The sequence below is a fragment of the Limanda limanda genome, chromosome 5 (genome assembly GCF_963576545.1).
Source record: "Limanda limanda chromosome 5, fLimLim1.1, whole genome shotgun sequence".
Classification (NCBI taxonomy): domain Eukaryota; kingdom Metazoa; phylum Chordata; class Actinopteri; order Pleuronectiformes; family Pleuronectidae; genus Limanda; species Limanda limanda.
In genome coordinates, this window is record NC_083640.1 from 7,727,944 (window position 1) to 7,743,927 (window position 15,984).

Sequence of the window (15,984 nt, forward strand, 5' to 3'; positions counted from 1 at the left end):
TTGGCTTCATTATCACACTTTAGTCTACATTAAATTGAGTTTGATTTGCTGCATCCTGCTATCCTGTGTGAACCTGACAGGTTCAGAAAGGAAACATGATTGGAGGGAGCCCCTGGCACAGCAGGGTGCTGTTTCGAGATACTGAGCCACATCTCAGTTTGGGAAAAAGGCCACAGAAATATGTAATTTCTTTTCTCTGTTTTTTTATCAAGTGTTTCTATAGATATTTAGGGACCTGGGATTGTGGTGAAGAGCAACTTTTTGTATTGGAGAGTAAAGCCACTGATACCAGGGCTCAATGTGAAAACACTACGTGACTTTTTTACTTTGTTGTGCTTTGAGCCTCAGGTTTGAAACAGGCCATTAAAATAAAGAAAAGGTTGAGCAGCATATCAAACACAGACTTTCATGTTGTTTGCTGGTGTTTGTTTCCTTTCTGCAGGATTTATATAGATACGCTGAACATAGAAAACCTTCTCATGATTCACATAACATAAACATGAATTTACATTATTGATTTCACAAAAAAGTTTATGCAACATCTGTACAGATTGACAATAACTGCAAAGTGTCAATTAATAAAGATGTGTTGCAGTAGTATTGACGTTTGAAAATAACACATTTTGCATTTGAACTAATATGCATTTGCATTATTGTTAACATCCTATGGTATTCAACTAATAAATGAACCCAATATTAATTATTTGATTATATTATGAACCTTACTTTACCATATATATACAAAATATGCATTGAGACCCAGCAGTTTTGTATATAAATGTAACAATATGCCAATCCATACATACATATAAAATATATCTGCACATGACTTCACCGTGTCACGTAATGTTCCTGCTGCAGATGTAAAACTCTGAATATATATGAAAATAAATGAATAAAAAAACATGTGCAAACACTCAAAGAGATGAAAAGGGTAGTTTCTCTTTGAACATCTTGTCTTACTGACCTTCACCACATCTTCATCTGTAGAGCGACACTTGACTGCATCGGAGATGTCAGTAACTGAGGCGTCTATCCCGATGGTCACCACCTTCACCGGGACAGCCACCGTCTTCCCAGTCAGCACGGCCGTGTTCAAGATTTCAGAGTCCTAGAGACATGGAGACAGAGGGAGGGAGAGAGGGAGAGAGGGAGAGAGGGAGAGAGAGAGAGAGAGATAAAGCACAGCACTGGTCAAAGAGCTGCTAAGTGTCTAATCCAACCACTAACAGACAATCAGTAATCACCAGCTCAGAGCTAATAGAAAATGTGTGAGTAACAAGTGGTATTGAAAATGACCTCAAGAGGCTTTGCACAATTACTGCTCAATTAGTGAATAATGGGAGCTGGTGAGTTCAGCAGTAACAATTTAATGTCTTTCATTTAAAATCTCCAAGTGTAGTGGACAACTAGAATCGAGTTTGAACTAGAAGTTTGCATCTGCATTTCTCAGATAATAACTGCAGGCATGTTTGACTCACTGATATTCATGAGTTTGTGCAGATCCAAATAAATGTAACCTAAATGGGTTTTCATAAGGGGACTGTTGGGCCTTGGTGGAGGTATGCTCTCAACTGAGCATTCTAGATGATGAAGATGTTTTGTCGATTTACATGTAATTTCTTTTCTCATTCACTGTACCGAGCTGTTTGATAACTGTAAATATTTGCGGTTCTTCCAGTTGTTGTGAGTGTAAGTATTTGGAGGAATATGCAGCATTTCCCTCAGCTCCTCAGCCACCTAACTGTTGGAAGTAATCAGCATATCTGCGAGGTTGCTTGACTGAAATTACAGATCTGATGAAATTTGTTTTACAGATTAAATGCTGAAAAGTACATTGAAGGGAGAAAAGTGTGTGTGCTCTATTACATGATTCATGTCGTTTCCTACACAGAGCTTCTGTTGCCGGGGGTTTTAGCTTCACTTAATTTTTCTTGGATTCACAGGAAATTAAGTGCTGTCTTCACAGTCTCTTTGGTGGATGTGATTACCCTGCTCTTGTGCCTGTGTAATCACCTGGTCGGGTAGTACCAGGAGACTCTGCCTGGCTTGAATTACACAGTGAACACCACTTCCTTCTGCAGTTAAATTTTTTTCCCGTTCTCACATCTTAAAACATTTCTCTTCCAGGACAGAGGGTGTGTGTGTGTGTGTGTGTGTGTGTGGGGGGGGGGGGGGTGGATGGGCTGAAGAGGAAATAATAGATCATAAATGTTGGATAAATAGAGCTGGACAATATGGCCAAAGCTGTATCAAGATAGACATGTTCGTATCAGTTTAAATCAATAACTATCATAATAAATGTCATATTAGAAATTATTTTAAGTTTAAAGACAGATTTTTGCTCCCGAGTGGAGGCTGTGGTTTAAAACTGGTCATAATGAGCAGAGAATGAAAATGGATAAATAGCAAAACGGTAACGGGTGCAGTAGAGTCTGAGGATCCAATCGCACGACTCGGAGACAGAGGTGAGTGCAAAGAAAAGCTTTACTGTTGGGTATCGGTACAGGAGTAGGCAGTCCAAACACGAGTACAACTATCCAAAGGGAAACAGGCAGCGACAGGGTTTGTAGAGAACACGGTCCAAGGTCGGTACACAGGCAGGCAGTCGAAGATAGTGCAGAGTATCCGGAAAGGGAGAGGCAGAGACGTAATCCGTTAAACAAAGCAGTGGTCGGCAACAAGAGAGCTATCAGGAGTAAATGCTGGGACGCTAGACACATGGAAGAACTAAGACGAACTGGCAACGAGACGACAGGGACACGCAGACTATATACACAAGGTAAATACGAAAGAGGTGAAAACAATCAAGGCGGGGCCGATAATCAACAAGGCGGGAAAACACACCCAAGGGGAGGGAATGAGGAGTCTGAAATGAGAGGAGAGGTGAGTAAACAATAACAACACAGAACAGAAGAATAAACGATAAATATCAGGCCAACATAACCTTAATAATCCGGACTGGACGTAAAAAAAACATTTTACAAATCTGCCGCAAATTAATAACGTGTTTGACTTCTTCACCATACTGACACAACGCAAAGCAATATTTTTAAATGTTAATTGATGGAAATTATGTGGCCATAATTATTGGTATTGTTTAATGGTCCAGCCCTAATGATAACTGGTACAAAGTGATACCAGAAAACATATGAAATAAAAAGCTAAGGTAAAAAGAAAACAACAAGAACCAAGGTAATAAAAAAGTAATGCCAAACAAAATACTTGTGTAACAAACAAAGTGGAGTTGAATGTTTATAGTTTTCAGGCTTGCTGGGAATAACAAACTAGACCAAGATCTCAACTGGATAAAAGGATTTTTCTTCAACAACTGTAAATATCCCCGTCCACCAAAGAGGTTTTGTTTTGTTTATTTTGGCTTGTTTGTTTGTGAGCAAGGTAACAAAAGAAATACACGAGGCGGATTCTCAAGACAAAATACCAGAAAAAGATCAAGCATGTTTAGAGGACTGATATTTATGAGTGTGTGCAATTTGGTTCATATTCAAATAAAAATCCAGGTTTTGCTAATTTAAGTGAGGTTTCATATGGGGGCTATTGGGCCTTGATGGAAGTTGAGTGCCCTTCAACCTTTCGCTGAAATTCTTTGGTCTTGTTTATGATACCACAGCCAACAAAGAGTCAGGTCTCAATTTGTATTAAAAATCTGGCTGATGCATTTTGGGTTTTCGTAAGACAAACAATATATTCAATGCAGAAGACTATATCCTGTAGGAGATTGTTTTGGTCTTGAATAAAGTCTGTTGGGCTGTAGCTTTTCTAATTGTCTAGTACTTATGTTGCTTTATGTGCAAAAAGGTTGTGTTGAGCCTGTAAACACTACAACACTAAGGTCGACAACATTACAGATATTGGTATATACAGGACATATAACAGGGCCGTGGCAAATGGTTTCTTTTGCTTTTAAAGAGTTTTATTTATTTTTTATTTGCAAAGGTTGTAGCAGTTGGATGAAATTGCTGTAGTTTAATTAGAAAGCTCATTCTTGGTCTGGATGATAGACCTAAATGTCAAATGACTAAAATGAGACTTACATGTTTATAATGTATTTTGACGAGACAAGGATTAAGTCACTAAACTAATAGTGAAACATAAATATGAACAAAACTAACATGAACTTTTAACCCAGGTCTAACAATGACCAAGAAAATATCTGAGCAAATTCACACAACTGTTTAAAAAGCAAAAGTGCTGCAATTTGCCCACATAGTTTTTAGTGGAAGTACTCTTAGTCGTTGACCTTAGCGGTTTAGATAGCCCTGGTTCTTTAAATTAAATGGCAGTGCTTCATTACTCTGAACAGAGATCTTAACCTTTTATTACACACACACCCTCGCAGACTCCCATATTGTCACAGAAGATAATTGGGGCCAGTTAAGATAAGTTTGAGGGAACTTCTGCTGTCTGGTCAGCCGTGCACATCGGATTGTCTCTTCTGCCTATTGAGCCCAAAGAAATCACACAGATTTCCCTAGAACCCAGGACACCACAGTAAATAACTGAGGTTAATGTGTCTATTGAATACTTTGTGATGAACAAGTCTCTCATTGTAAGCTGTTTTCATTCTGTGCTTCAGATGGTCTTGCACAAAAGCCCCGCACTGATTTCTCTAATTTCAATGGGCAGGAACCTCAAGACACCCTATCTTTTTTTCTCAGTATTTAGGCTTAACCAGCACATAAGACCTGTCGGTATTATTCTATTGAGGTAGCGACCATTATTCTTTATTTCTTTCTTTTTACTCTGGAGTGATGTCTGTTGAATAAAATGTCACATTCATTTTGAATAACATTACTAAAACTGACAGGCGCACATAGGACCGAGTCTGACTCAATGTCATCATAATCATGTGTCACCAGGAAAGTACAGGGGACTTGTTCGCTGCTCTGTGAACTCGCTTTCTAAAGACTCGCCGCGTGTTTGTGAGCTGGAGGATCGGAGTCTTTGAAAAAAAAAGAGAAAAGCAGGATTAAGTTTGGTTGAAAGGAGCCTGTTCGTTTGTAAGCATCATTTACCGAGACCATTCAGCTTGGGAGCTAAATGATTTTTAGTTGAGCCAGGAAATACCAATGTATCACAAAAAAGCCACTTAATCTTCAAATGAATTTTCATTACAATTTTATAGACTGTGACAGTGTTATAAAGCAATATAAACCCCACACTCCCTGTGTCGCCGACTTTGATTCAATTCCCCTTGAAACCGAGGGTTGCTGTAAATTAACCGGGATTCCTCCATTTCCAGGGGGTCATCTATAATACATGATGGGGTAAATGGCTGGGACCCGGTGAAAGCAGAGGCTAATGTTAGATTACAGCAGCTGGAGATGACCCAGCAGGCCGAGAGCGGCAGAGAGCAGGGCCTGCTGGTAATAAGACACAGCAGGAGCCCAGAGTGATGCATCAGTGGTTCACTCACTCTGACATAGATAGCACAATTAAACACAAAATGGACACCAGTGGAGCACATCAACAGTGATACATGGTCAGATTACACTGGTATGAATGAAGACATATTGAAATATGGGCCTTTGGAATTGGAAAAATGTCTATTACACGATGCATGCTTTTATCATGGTCAGAGATTAATGTGTTTCTTATTCAAGATGTTAGATATTTTAAAGGGGAATTTCCCAGAAAATGATTTAACTCTCGTTCTGCGTCTGCTTTGCCCTGATCTACGGCAGAAGAAAAACAATTCAGAGATTTTAACAACAAAGTTGTTATATTGCGACAATAAAATCGTAGTTGAAAAAAATATATAATACTACAAGAATAAATTTGAAATTTAATGACAAAAAGTCGTCATTTCATTAAATCGTATTTCCTTTTTAGGAATTCTTGCTTGCCCGACTTCCACTTCTGGAAAATCCAAAATCTTGGTTAACTACCATTGTCATTGTTTCAAAATCCCTTAGGATATCACACAAATGTAACCAACAGTAACTTTACGTCGAACACCACTAAACATCTCCTCCCGCACAAAAGAGGCAACTTCCTCAAAGTGCGGTTCTTTCTTCAGAATTAACAGCTTTTCACACAATCTCTTCAAAGTCCTGATGCTTATGAGGATGTTGTGCTGAAGGATCAAAGGATGATTATACTAAAGTATAACCTTTTAATGCAGCTGACAGGTTCATCTGTTGATATTCCCCCTATACCTTGACATGTGGCCTCAAACTCTTTATTCTTGTAATATTACAACTTTTCTCATAAAAATTATGACTTAAATTCATGAAGAAATGTATGCTGCTCACAGTATGTAAAGGTAAATGGTCTGTAAATGGTCTATAGTGCTTTTGGAGTCTTGATGACCATTCAAAGCTCTTTACAGTACAGTTTAGTGATTAATCCATTCAAACAATCATTCCTGAAATTTGGGGTTCAGTATCTCGCCCAAGGATTTAACCAACAACCTCTTTGACCATCAACCTGCAGTCTTCTGTCATTCTGTAAGTCAGTCAACGACATCACTCAGTCTCAGCCCAGCTTGTGAGTAAGCCTGGGGGCTTTTGGACACCCAATGAACCAGTTACTCACTTTCCCAAGTTATTAGTCTAAGTCGGGTAAATGTAGAAGAAGCTAAAGAAGCTGGAAAACTGCCGAAACAAGCCATCATCAGAATAGAGTATACCGTCTGTAACAATTACAGATATCAAATTAAAAAAGAGCCTGCATGTAAATAAGTATTATATAAATCAATATCTACTCAATCTCTGAGCCTCCCCACTGACTTGTGTTCTGCTTTTAACCACTCGTTCCTCACCAGTATAAGACAAAACGATAATATGATGAATAAATATATGCCTTAACATGGGAAGGTTCAACTGCTGAAGACACAAGACAGTGATATAGTTTCACAAAATCACTTTTTACAGATGTTTCCAAGCATGTATCCTGCTTTGTATTTTATTTGATTCTCCACAGTTGACCCGGGTGTTTGTGCTTTACTCACAAACCGGTCTGCTCCCTCAAGTCTCACAGATAGGAGTCTTTTCGTTCAATAATCTGTGGGAGAACTGCCTGTCTGCTTTATCAAGGATCTCTCTGTTAGCATTCAGCCCACTGCTGTTGCTGGTAATGTGTTCTGGGCCGTAATTTCTGCCTGTGTCTCGGCTGGATCTGAAAATAAGTGAGATTTATGGTGTCAGCCTGAGTGACATGGGCAGCATGAGAAGTAGCAAGGCCGTCTGTCCTGGTGTTGCCTCGACGACACACCGACGCATCCACATTCTGACCCCCACCATCTCGGCCACAGCTACAAATGAACAGGTCAAGCACGGTGTTGAGTTTGGAAAATTTGGGGTTTGTATTATTCATAGCGTGGCGGGGGGGAAGAGAGGGTGGAAAACATGGTGCCTAGTCTTACTGTGGACACCTCTTCATGTCAGTCCCTGGTTGTTCTGGCTGTTTAAAAGCCAACGGTCTGTCCAGATGAACCCGGACACGCAATTTAAAAGCAAAACATACAATCTGGTGATTTTACCATGACAAGGTTGCTGGTTTCAAGGCCACAGACAGGCAAACATGATACCTGGACCGACGGATGGACCAAACAATGGAACTGTTCAAGTCCAAGAGGAGTGACAGATGGACACTTCTATTCCTATTCTACTGTTTAAGTGTCCCTGAGCAAGGCACCTTACTCCCCTTTAACATCTGCTCCAAGGGCGCTTTCAAATATAAAGCTGCCCACTGTTCCATGTTGTCCCTGCCCCTCTGTGTGTGTTGCATTATGCTAGCTGTATCCACCTATAGATGGTTTAAGAGCAGAAGTTGAATTTTTTCAATTGCATGTAGCATGATTGTGTGTGCATGAGTGATTCAGGACGAGAAAGGAAATCTTAATCCTGATTATAGATGGCTTGTCATTGAGTCTCTTGATGATCGTACACGTCATTTCAAGAGCAAAAGCGTTAAAAACAATACCATGTAATATGGCAACAGTCAAATAACCTATAGTAAATGAAATATTAATCTTGCTCTGATAAACATTTTTATCCTTTGGTGATAAGGTGTACGGCTGAGGAGACTGAGATGGGAGCAGGGGGATTGCGAATAATACGCTGCAGACATTAAACGCCACTCAGTCTCAGTGTCCTGAAGCTATTAAGCAGACTAAGAGAGACATGTCCTTACTTCCTCTCCTCTCCGCACTATATGCATTGCTCCATGTGCCACTTCCTCTCCTCAATTCCAGTGGGCGTTTAATTGGCTAGAATCAAGAAACATGGAGGAGAGTGGGAATAAAGGCCTTGGTAGCACCATGCAGAGCGATACATCACTGCATGACAGCACATTGAAGTGGTGGGATTGTCGTGAAGCCAACACACTGCCTTTTAATGAGGGTCCCTCTCCTGCTCGCTTCTCTTCCCTAACCACACTCGCCCCTCCAAGAATCAACCAGCTCCTCTCCTTCTCCCTTTTCCCTTTTCTCTTCCTGGCTGACGGGACGGAGGTGACCCATCTCCACTCGGCAGTCATCCCTCGCTGCCTCCAAAAAAAACCTTTAACTGCGTTTCAGCAGCACGCTCAGGTGAAAGCCGGTCAGAGATCTGATCTGCTCATTACCGCCGGTTGGGAGGAGATGAACTTGATGGCTGCTTTGATAGTGGATCTGCTCGAGAAAATGTCGGTTTAAAAGGAGAGGTAATGAGATATCATGTTGAGGATCACAGGGACAGTGAACTGGTGCCTTGTTATAAGCAGCCACATCTAGGGCACCTTCAATAGGTACTTCCTTCAGTAATTAAGAGACACTATAGAAAAGGCACTTAATTCCCTGTCTGTATAGAAGGTCAAACAAACTAAAGTGATGATATGTGAAGTGGCTGAATATTTGGGCTGATTAAAGATAGATATGTGCAGATTGTGGCAGATGGTAGATTTGAGTGTGTAACTTCTTAACTACAAAGTATTGTTTGTAGAAGAAAATCTGTTGGACATCCCCTGCATTCACATGTGATGGATTTCAGTTGCAAACAATTCAGCCAAAGGCACTACAATATTTAAACGATAGAAATATTGTTTCCTCCAATCAAAGGTGACACGGTGACACCCTCTGCCTCCTGTTCTGCTTTTCTACAGTGAGATAAACAGACAGAGATAAAGAAGTCATGAATGCAAACCACATATTCACTCAATTTAATGGGAGAAGATTAATTACACGGCCAAGACGTGGCCACGCCCCTGATTAGATAAAAATTTGCTTCATCTTCAACGTCACCAGGACCAGAGCATCTTTGGACAGAACTAGGTTGAGAAACATGATTTACTGCTTTTTTTATGCTTCAAAATTGATCTGCTACTTGGCTACCAGTTGACGAGCTATGTCCAATTATATTCAAGAAGGTGACAATACGATACAATTCTATTAATTTAAGGGAAATTTTGTATCGGACAAGTACAAGAAACATCAACAAAAACAACATTAAAGAATTGCACAGTTGAGTTGAGCTAAAAGTACAATTTATTTAAAAAAAATACTAAAGTTCATAGTAAATAAATAAATTTAGTAATCACACAGTCCACAAGGCAGAAAGACATTTATATCACATGGTATTTTTGGTGTGAATTAGATTTTATATGTATACATTTACGATGGTAATATTTCAGGGAAGAGAGTGATTGATAGCACTCTGTCTGTAAGGTAAATATAATCCTACCATACCAGCTGATTAGCTAAGAAAAGCCTTAAAACTGGGGCAGGAGGAAACAGTTAAAATGGCTTTTTCCAAATATAAAGACAAAATCTGCCTACATGCACCTCCACATAAAACATTATACTTTAATATCTAGTTGTTTTTTTTAATATAATGTCTAAATATAGACAAGACACTTAATGGACAGTTGTTTGCTGGACTGCTTCTTGGCTGGAAGCAGTGTCTTGTCTGACAAGCAAAGACACAGTGACAGTAAGTCGGTGTGGCTGGAGACATCCCATAATCCCCTGTAAGAGCACAACTTACCAGCCAGGGTGGATGTTCCCTCCTGCTTCCTGTCATAACGCTTAATGAAGCAAAAGCCTGTCAGAGCCGTAGCTTCTTATTTACACGAGTAATCTTTTTTCCTTATTTCTATCAATAAAGCAAATACAAATATTTTCTAAGATGTTGAAATATGTCTCTTCAGGGGTGAGCTCACCATCACATTCCTTGTCACTGCTTAAATTGTTTGACATCTCTTAAATATCAGCGATAAATCTAAATGTATGACCGCTCTTCCCTCAAGTGTCCCTGACTCACGACTAAAAGAAGCATTTTCCTACTAAATGTACTGAACTTGACTCTTGAGGATTAAACTATTGTGACTGTGCGGAGCATAAAGAAAATATCAAAAGACAAAACGGTGTGCACTGAAACCTCCAGACGATTCCCGCAGCAACTGAAGTGAAAATAAACATAAATTCCTGAAGTTAATAGACTCAGTTGTAGGAAAATTGATGTTGCATTTCTCCCCTCACTCACAAACTTCAAAAGAAGGGCAGTTAATGACGTATTCAAATCTCCCACTTTTTAGGTTGAGCTGCTCGGTCGGTTGTTTAAAAAGGATTCAGACAACAGTTTATTGAGAGTATTGATTTTCTCAGTCACATTGAATAGCTCTCAACTGTTCATTATTTATGAGTACAGATGATTTATGGGTAAACTGACTGCAGGAGGGTGTCACAATGACACGTTGCTGACAGGACAAATCCCCCAACAAATATTAATTACATAAGGAATCTGATATCATACCAAGCAGCACTGTCTTAGCTTTAGAAGAAACATGCAGAAAGAAGAGGAAGGAAACAGTGTAATGCTGCTCCCAGGCATTTTTAAGGCATCTTGTCTGAACCCACCTGTCTGTGATATAAAAGTACATTTAGAGAGTGTTTAATAGTGGCCCCGAAATGCACCTCGTGTGGTGAGAAGGAGCTTTTGAATAAAACATGGCCGGACGTGGAAGCACTATATTTTAAGTTTATAGAACGAGTCGCCTGCAATCCTCATGAATACCATACCTGTAATACATTAAGATCAACGGGTCGGGAGGGAGGAGCGAGTGTCCCCAGTGGATTTCGACAACAGTCAGACTCGGCTCTCGAAGAATCAAGGTCAGACACCAGGGACGGAACCGACTCTCTGCTCACCATGAGCTGAGTGAGAGAGCGGCGGGGGGGGGACTCGGGGGAGTTAGCTGGCGGGTGCTTTGAGCGATGCCCGTGCTGCTGCAGCAATGCCTTTTTCACACCCCCGCTGTTCGCCCATAGAGCCGGTGCCCTGAGGCCAGGACGCAGGGAAACAACCCTGCTCGCGCCAGTCTGCTCAATTTCAGGCCGATATCTATCACAGTCAGACGATCGATGGAGAGTTCTTCACCAACAGCCAACCAAGCCTGTAGGGGGATGACCTCCTGATCTTTGTCTGATTTCTTCACCCGTCTGTGATCGAGATCCATACTGCCAGCTTAGCTTGGCTTAGCTCAGCTTAGCTGCCCTCTGGACACAGAACCTCTCTCAGCAGACACAAAGGTCATCTCTAGTGTAGAGTCCATTACGACAAAAAAAATACACAAACCTCACTAGGCCGGGATGAAAGTCAGAATGAATAGAAGTGAGGCAGAATGTGGAGTGGGATGTGGAAACAATTATGAGGGAGATGTGAGATATGGACATGTGCAGACACTTTCACTCTGAGATTGATCCGTCAGTCTGGAGCCGCCCTTCACTTCCTGCATTTCTTTTGCCATTCTGTACAAACTTTATTTTCCCCACCATTCCTGACAGGGTTAGGAGAACTGAGAGGGCTACAGCATCGGGGAGGAAGGTTCACTGCATTCCATTAGAGAAACTTGAATATAAGTGGTTCCACAGGGAACAGGTCTTAATCATTTTCTCTAGTCACAGCAAAATAAACCTTAACATGAATCAGAGAACCGGGAATTGCGACGGCACAGTAAACAAGTTGGTTGACCTGGTCGTGGAGGAGCATTTTGCAAAGGAGAGCTTTCTTAATGGAGATGGAGATTTCCTGATGTCACTGTAATGAGTGAGCTTCAAAAAAGTTGCATTAACAAAAGAGGATGTGTGTGTGCGCTTTAAAAAACTAACAAACACACCACGCTCACTTTTAACCTTTCAATTACAAAAGGATTTCAGAACATATATATTCCTCGACCTGAGTTACACTGGCAGAATTTGCCATCAAATCTGTGGATCTGTTCTTTTGAGAGTAACTCACTCTGTGCAGCAGTGCCATGAAAAGGTACAGTAATCCCCCCCGACTCACTCCCTCGCTACTGTACATGTGCAGTCACAGAGAAACTGTCAGTTCGTCCAAATTTCTTTTTCACGTCCTGTGATGACTAAGGAGCCAACGGACGTGGAAGATGTTAAGTGGTGCAGCGTGAAGGACTCCAGTCGTGTTCTGGATTAGCCGGGCATTCGTCACAGTCTATTGTCCTAATTAGCATTACATGTATATGCTACATGTGCATACTGCAGGCAGCCTCAATTAGTGCTCCCACTTCATCATCAGCCTCTAAGCTGTGGTAGATGCTAATGGATTACTCGCTCGGGGTCCATCCATCAGCCCCTTATTGTAAACTGTATGACTCATGCTTTGTGGAGACAGAAAGATGCTATTGTTATCCTGTTTGTCTAAAACAGCAGGGGCATGCCACAGAGACTAAAGACAAGTGACTGAGGTTATGAGACAATGTAAATCAGGTACACTCTTTACAATACTCTGTGTGCATCTGATACAGCTCTGCAGGATTAGCTGGCATATGAGTGCTTCTGTCTGTCTGTCTAACAATGTGTCTGATTAATGGTTCTTCAGATTTCACTTGCCTGGCAGAGGAGATGTGCACAGCAACAGAGGGAACGGAATTGAAAGGAGTAAAATGAAACATTCATTGGGGGATGTTGATAGATGACTTTATCATGTGAGAGCAGAAGTGGCCAGAGCAGGCTGGGGTGATGATGTATTGTTTAACGATACATTGGAGCGGTACGTGAATACAAACGGCTGCTTTCATTTCTCCTCATCTCGGCGGCCGCGCAGCTCCTCTGACTGAGCACAGTTTGGTGTCTCGGCTGGAACAGGAAGACTGATGAGTCCAGATATGATGTATGCCCCGTCCGCCTGCTCCCTCTCCATCACCGGGCATCCACAGCATGGGTAATGATGATGAGGGCAGCCCGGACAGGAGCGTATTACTTCACAATGGTAAAAGATAATGGACCAGCCTCCTGCTGTGCCGGGGAATCGGCGCAGGCATCCAATTATTGCCTTTAAGATCCATCTCAAGATGACCCAAAAAACACAAAGCTCTATACACTGTGATCTGTGAGACAGAGGATGCCAACAGAAGGAGGCGGGGGTGACAAGGGAGGCAATTAATCTAGATTGTTAGTAAAATGAATGCATGTTTGTCTGGAGCAAGTAGAAGAAATATAGAAAGAGGAAAAGATCTGGAAAATAAGGTGAGGAGAAGACAAGCAGGAACCTTTAGAGTTGACAGAAAGCATTCAGAGGCATTTTCCTGGCTCTTAAATGACTAAACTTTTTAGAGGTTGTTTGATTTTTTTTTTGGGGCTTTTGAAATAATTGCTGCATTTGCAGAACTGTGGCTTCACGGTTTGAAACCGGTGACAAAGTGGTGAGCGGCGCTCCGAGTCCTCCCAGCACAGGTGGGTCTGTGACAACACGCAGGAGGAGTCCTCTTCAAAGGGAGCGGAGAAAAAAAGAGAAGTCGTCTTTGAAACCGATGTAGCTGCTTTCCCAGAGGTGTCCCCCGTGGCAGAGCACAGCACTTGGCTGGGGAAACGCAATAAAAAGATCTTTTCATAATAATCAATCCCAGCGATGGCACGGTAATTCATAACGCGGCATAAACGTGCAGGGAACAAGTCTGAGGAACCATTGGAGTAATTGGCAATTAATGTGATCAATCCCAAAATAAGCTTCCCATTACGATATTAATTAGCTTTATTACATCACAACCTTTAGAGACATGGTCAGCGACAGATCCTCATTCAGTTTATGAGATTATTTCTGGTCGAAACACGATTATAGCACGATTCCATTATGACAAAATACAGTTTAGCTTCTTAGACTAATTAGTGGTAATTACAGATGAAAGGTTTTTCTAGAACCAAACCACAGAGCTGTTGTGTCAACAGATGCCTTCAGCGTGCTCTGTGAAGTCTCCCCTCTCAACTTGATTAAAAAAGATTGGAGAATTTCCCCTCGTGTTTCTCCCTCCATGCCATCTCTGACAACAGCCTCCGAGTCTGTTACTCCACTTCTCCTCTCCCCACATTTCTTTTCCCTCTTTCTTTCATCTATAACCTTGATTCATTGTCAACATCACTTATCATAATAATGCGCCACTGTTGCAAAAAAAATAAAATACAATAACCATAACAATGGCAACAAATATATGGGGAAAGTCTTTCTGTTCAATTTTATGTGCAGATACACTACAGAGGCAGCTGTAGACGATCATATTTCTTTCAAAGCTTCATGAAACAATAGTCGATATTAATCTTCTTGATATTCTGAACAAAGTCCATTGTAAAAAATGATTCTTCCTGAAATTCCACTGTCCTCAAACTGTCCGGCGGCTAAAATCCAGATGAGATAAGCTCAATAGGATCTTCATTAAAAGCCTGATACGCTAATCTGAGTAAAGATTAATTATAACTGTGTGCTCTGGAAGAAAAAAAAAGAAAGCTTAATGAGCAGCAGAGGGGTTTTTCAATTAATTTTACCAGGGTTTTGCCTCACAGGCTTCATACTGTCTGCCCTACATTACTGGTGGAGATTTCAGTCAGCCTGAGAACAGAGGTTCTGTACAAGTTCTCCTCTGGGATGGAAACAGCACAAAATCTACAGTCAATCTACAGATTCTGAAAGATTAATTATCTAAATTGAAAGAAAAAAAGAGAATTATCAGCTTGCAGTTTTATTCCTTTGCCAACCAGTCAAGTTACTGTTTTAATCCATTTTGTCCAGCCTCATGTTAAAGACTATAAATTGTGAGGAATTTTAAACAATTAAATAAAAGGTATTGAGTGTATCTTGTCACAATTGTCATATTAATTCTTTAGTTTACACTCTGTTGGCACAAATTCTCAAGTCCCAGTGACTTTGAGTTTACATAAAAAAATCGAGTTGATCCTTGACTCCAAGTGAACATTTGAACCACATTCACAGGAATGTGACCATACAGACATACGTGTTTTGGATGTTTCCTTGAAGCTGGTGAAAGGAGAACTCAGGCAGCAGCTGATGTCTTATGCTGAAGAATGGAATGTAGACGTGATGCATGAAGGAGACCAGAAGGTGGAAATAACATGCAAACGCTAACAGAGTAACATGAGCAATTGTCAATCCCAAGTCTCAAGATGCGTCTCCCATAGCGTCTCCATTTGTCTCCCTATACTAGGGTCAAAATAGTTGGAGTTGGTGACACGCTTGACCAAGAGTTGTGGAGTGAAACTATAGTTTATGTTTTCAGAAAGCAGCAGTCTGTAGCTGAAATGTTGAAAAAGGTAAAACTGCGTCTGGTCTGCTGTAGGCAGACATCTTGGATTCAATAGGTCTGCATTATTCCCTATAGAGTCATCCCATACTGCACAGTGAGCACGCCAACAAAGTAATTCAATATTTGGTTCATGAAGTCCTTCCCTAGTCTAACCATCCCTGTATCCTCCCATCGGTGAACCTCTTTGATACTGGTCATGTGACTGTCATACATTCTGTCCACCCACACCTCCATGTGTCTGTGTGTCTGCTGCAGCAGCGTCTTCACCGCTCAGTCACTACTTAGTGACCTGACTTCTGTGCACAGAGACCGGTTTTCTAATGGAATCACTGAGTGGGTTTTCCTCTGGGCGGAGAGTGGCTTCTGTGTCTGTGTGTTTAAGGTGGGTTGACAGCACTTCTCCGACATTACCTTACTTCCTCTTTTCTATCG

At 41.1% G+C, this 15,984-nt stretch overlaps 1 protein-coding gene across 1 annotated transcript in view; it reads right to left on the reverse strand.

Annotated features, from left to right (window-relative positions):
• Nucleotides 1-15,984, reverse strand: part of si:dkeyp-14d3.1 (transmembrane protein 132C) — a 105,644-nt gene that overhangs the window by 17,137 nt on the left and 72,523 nt on the right. The window contains exon 5 of the mRNA XM_061071046.1: nt 968-1,111. Coding sequence (XP_060927029.1) covers nt 968-1,111 — 144 coding nt within the window. The remainder of the gene's footprint in view (nt 1-967; nt 1,112-15,984) is intronic.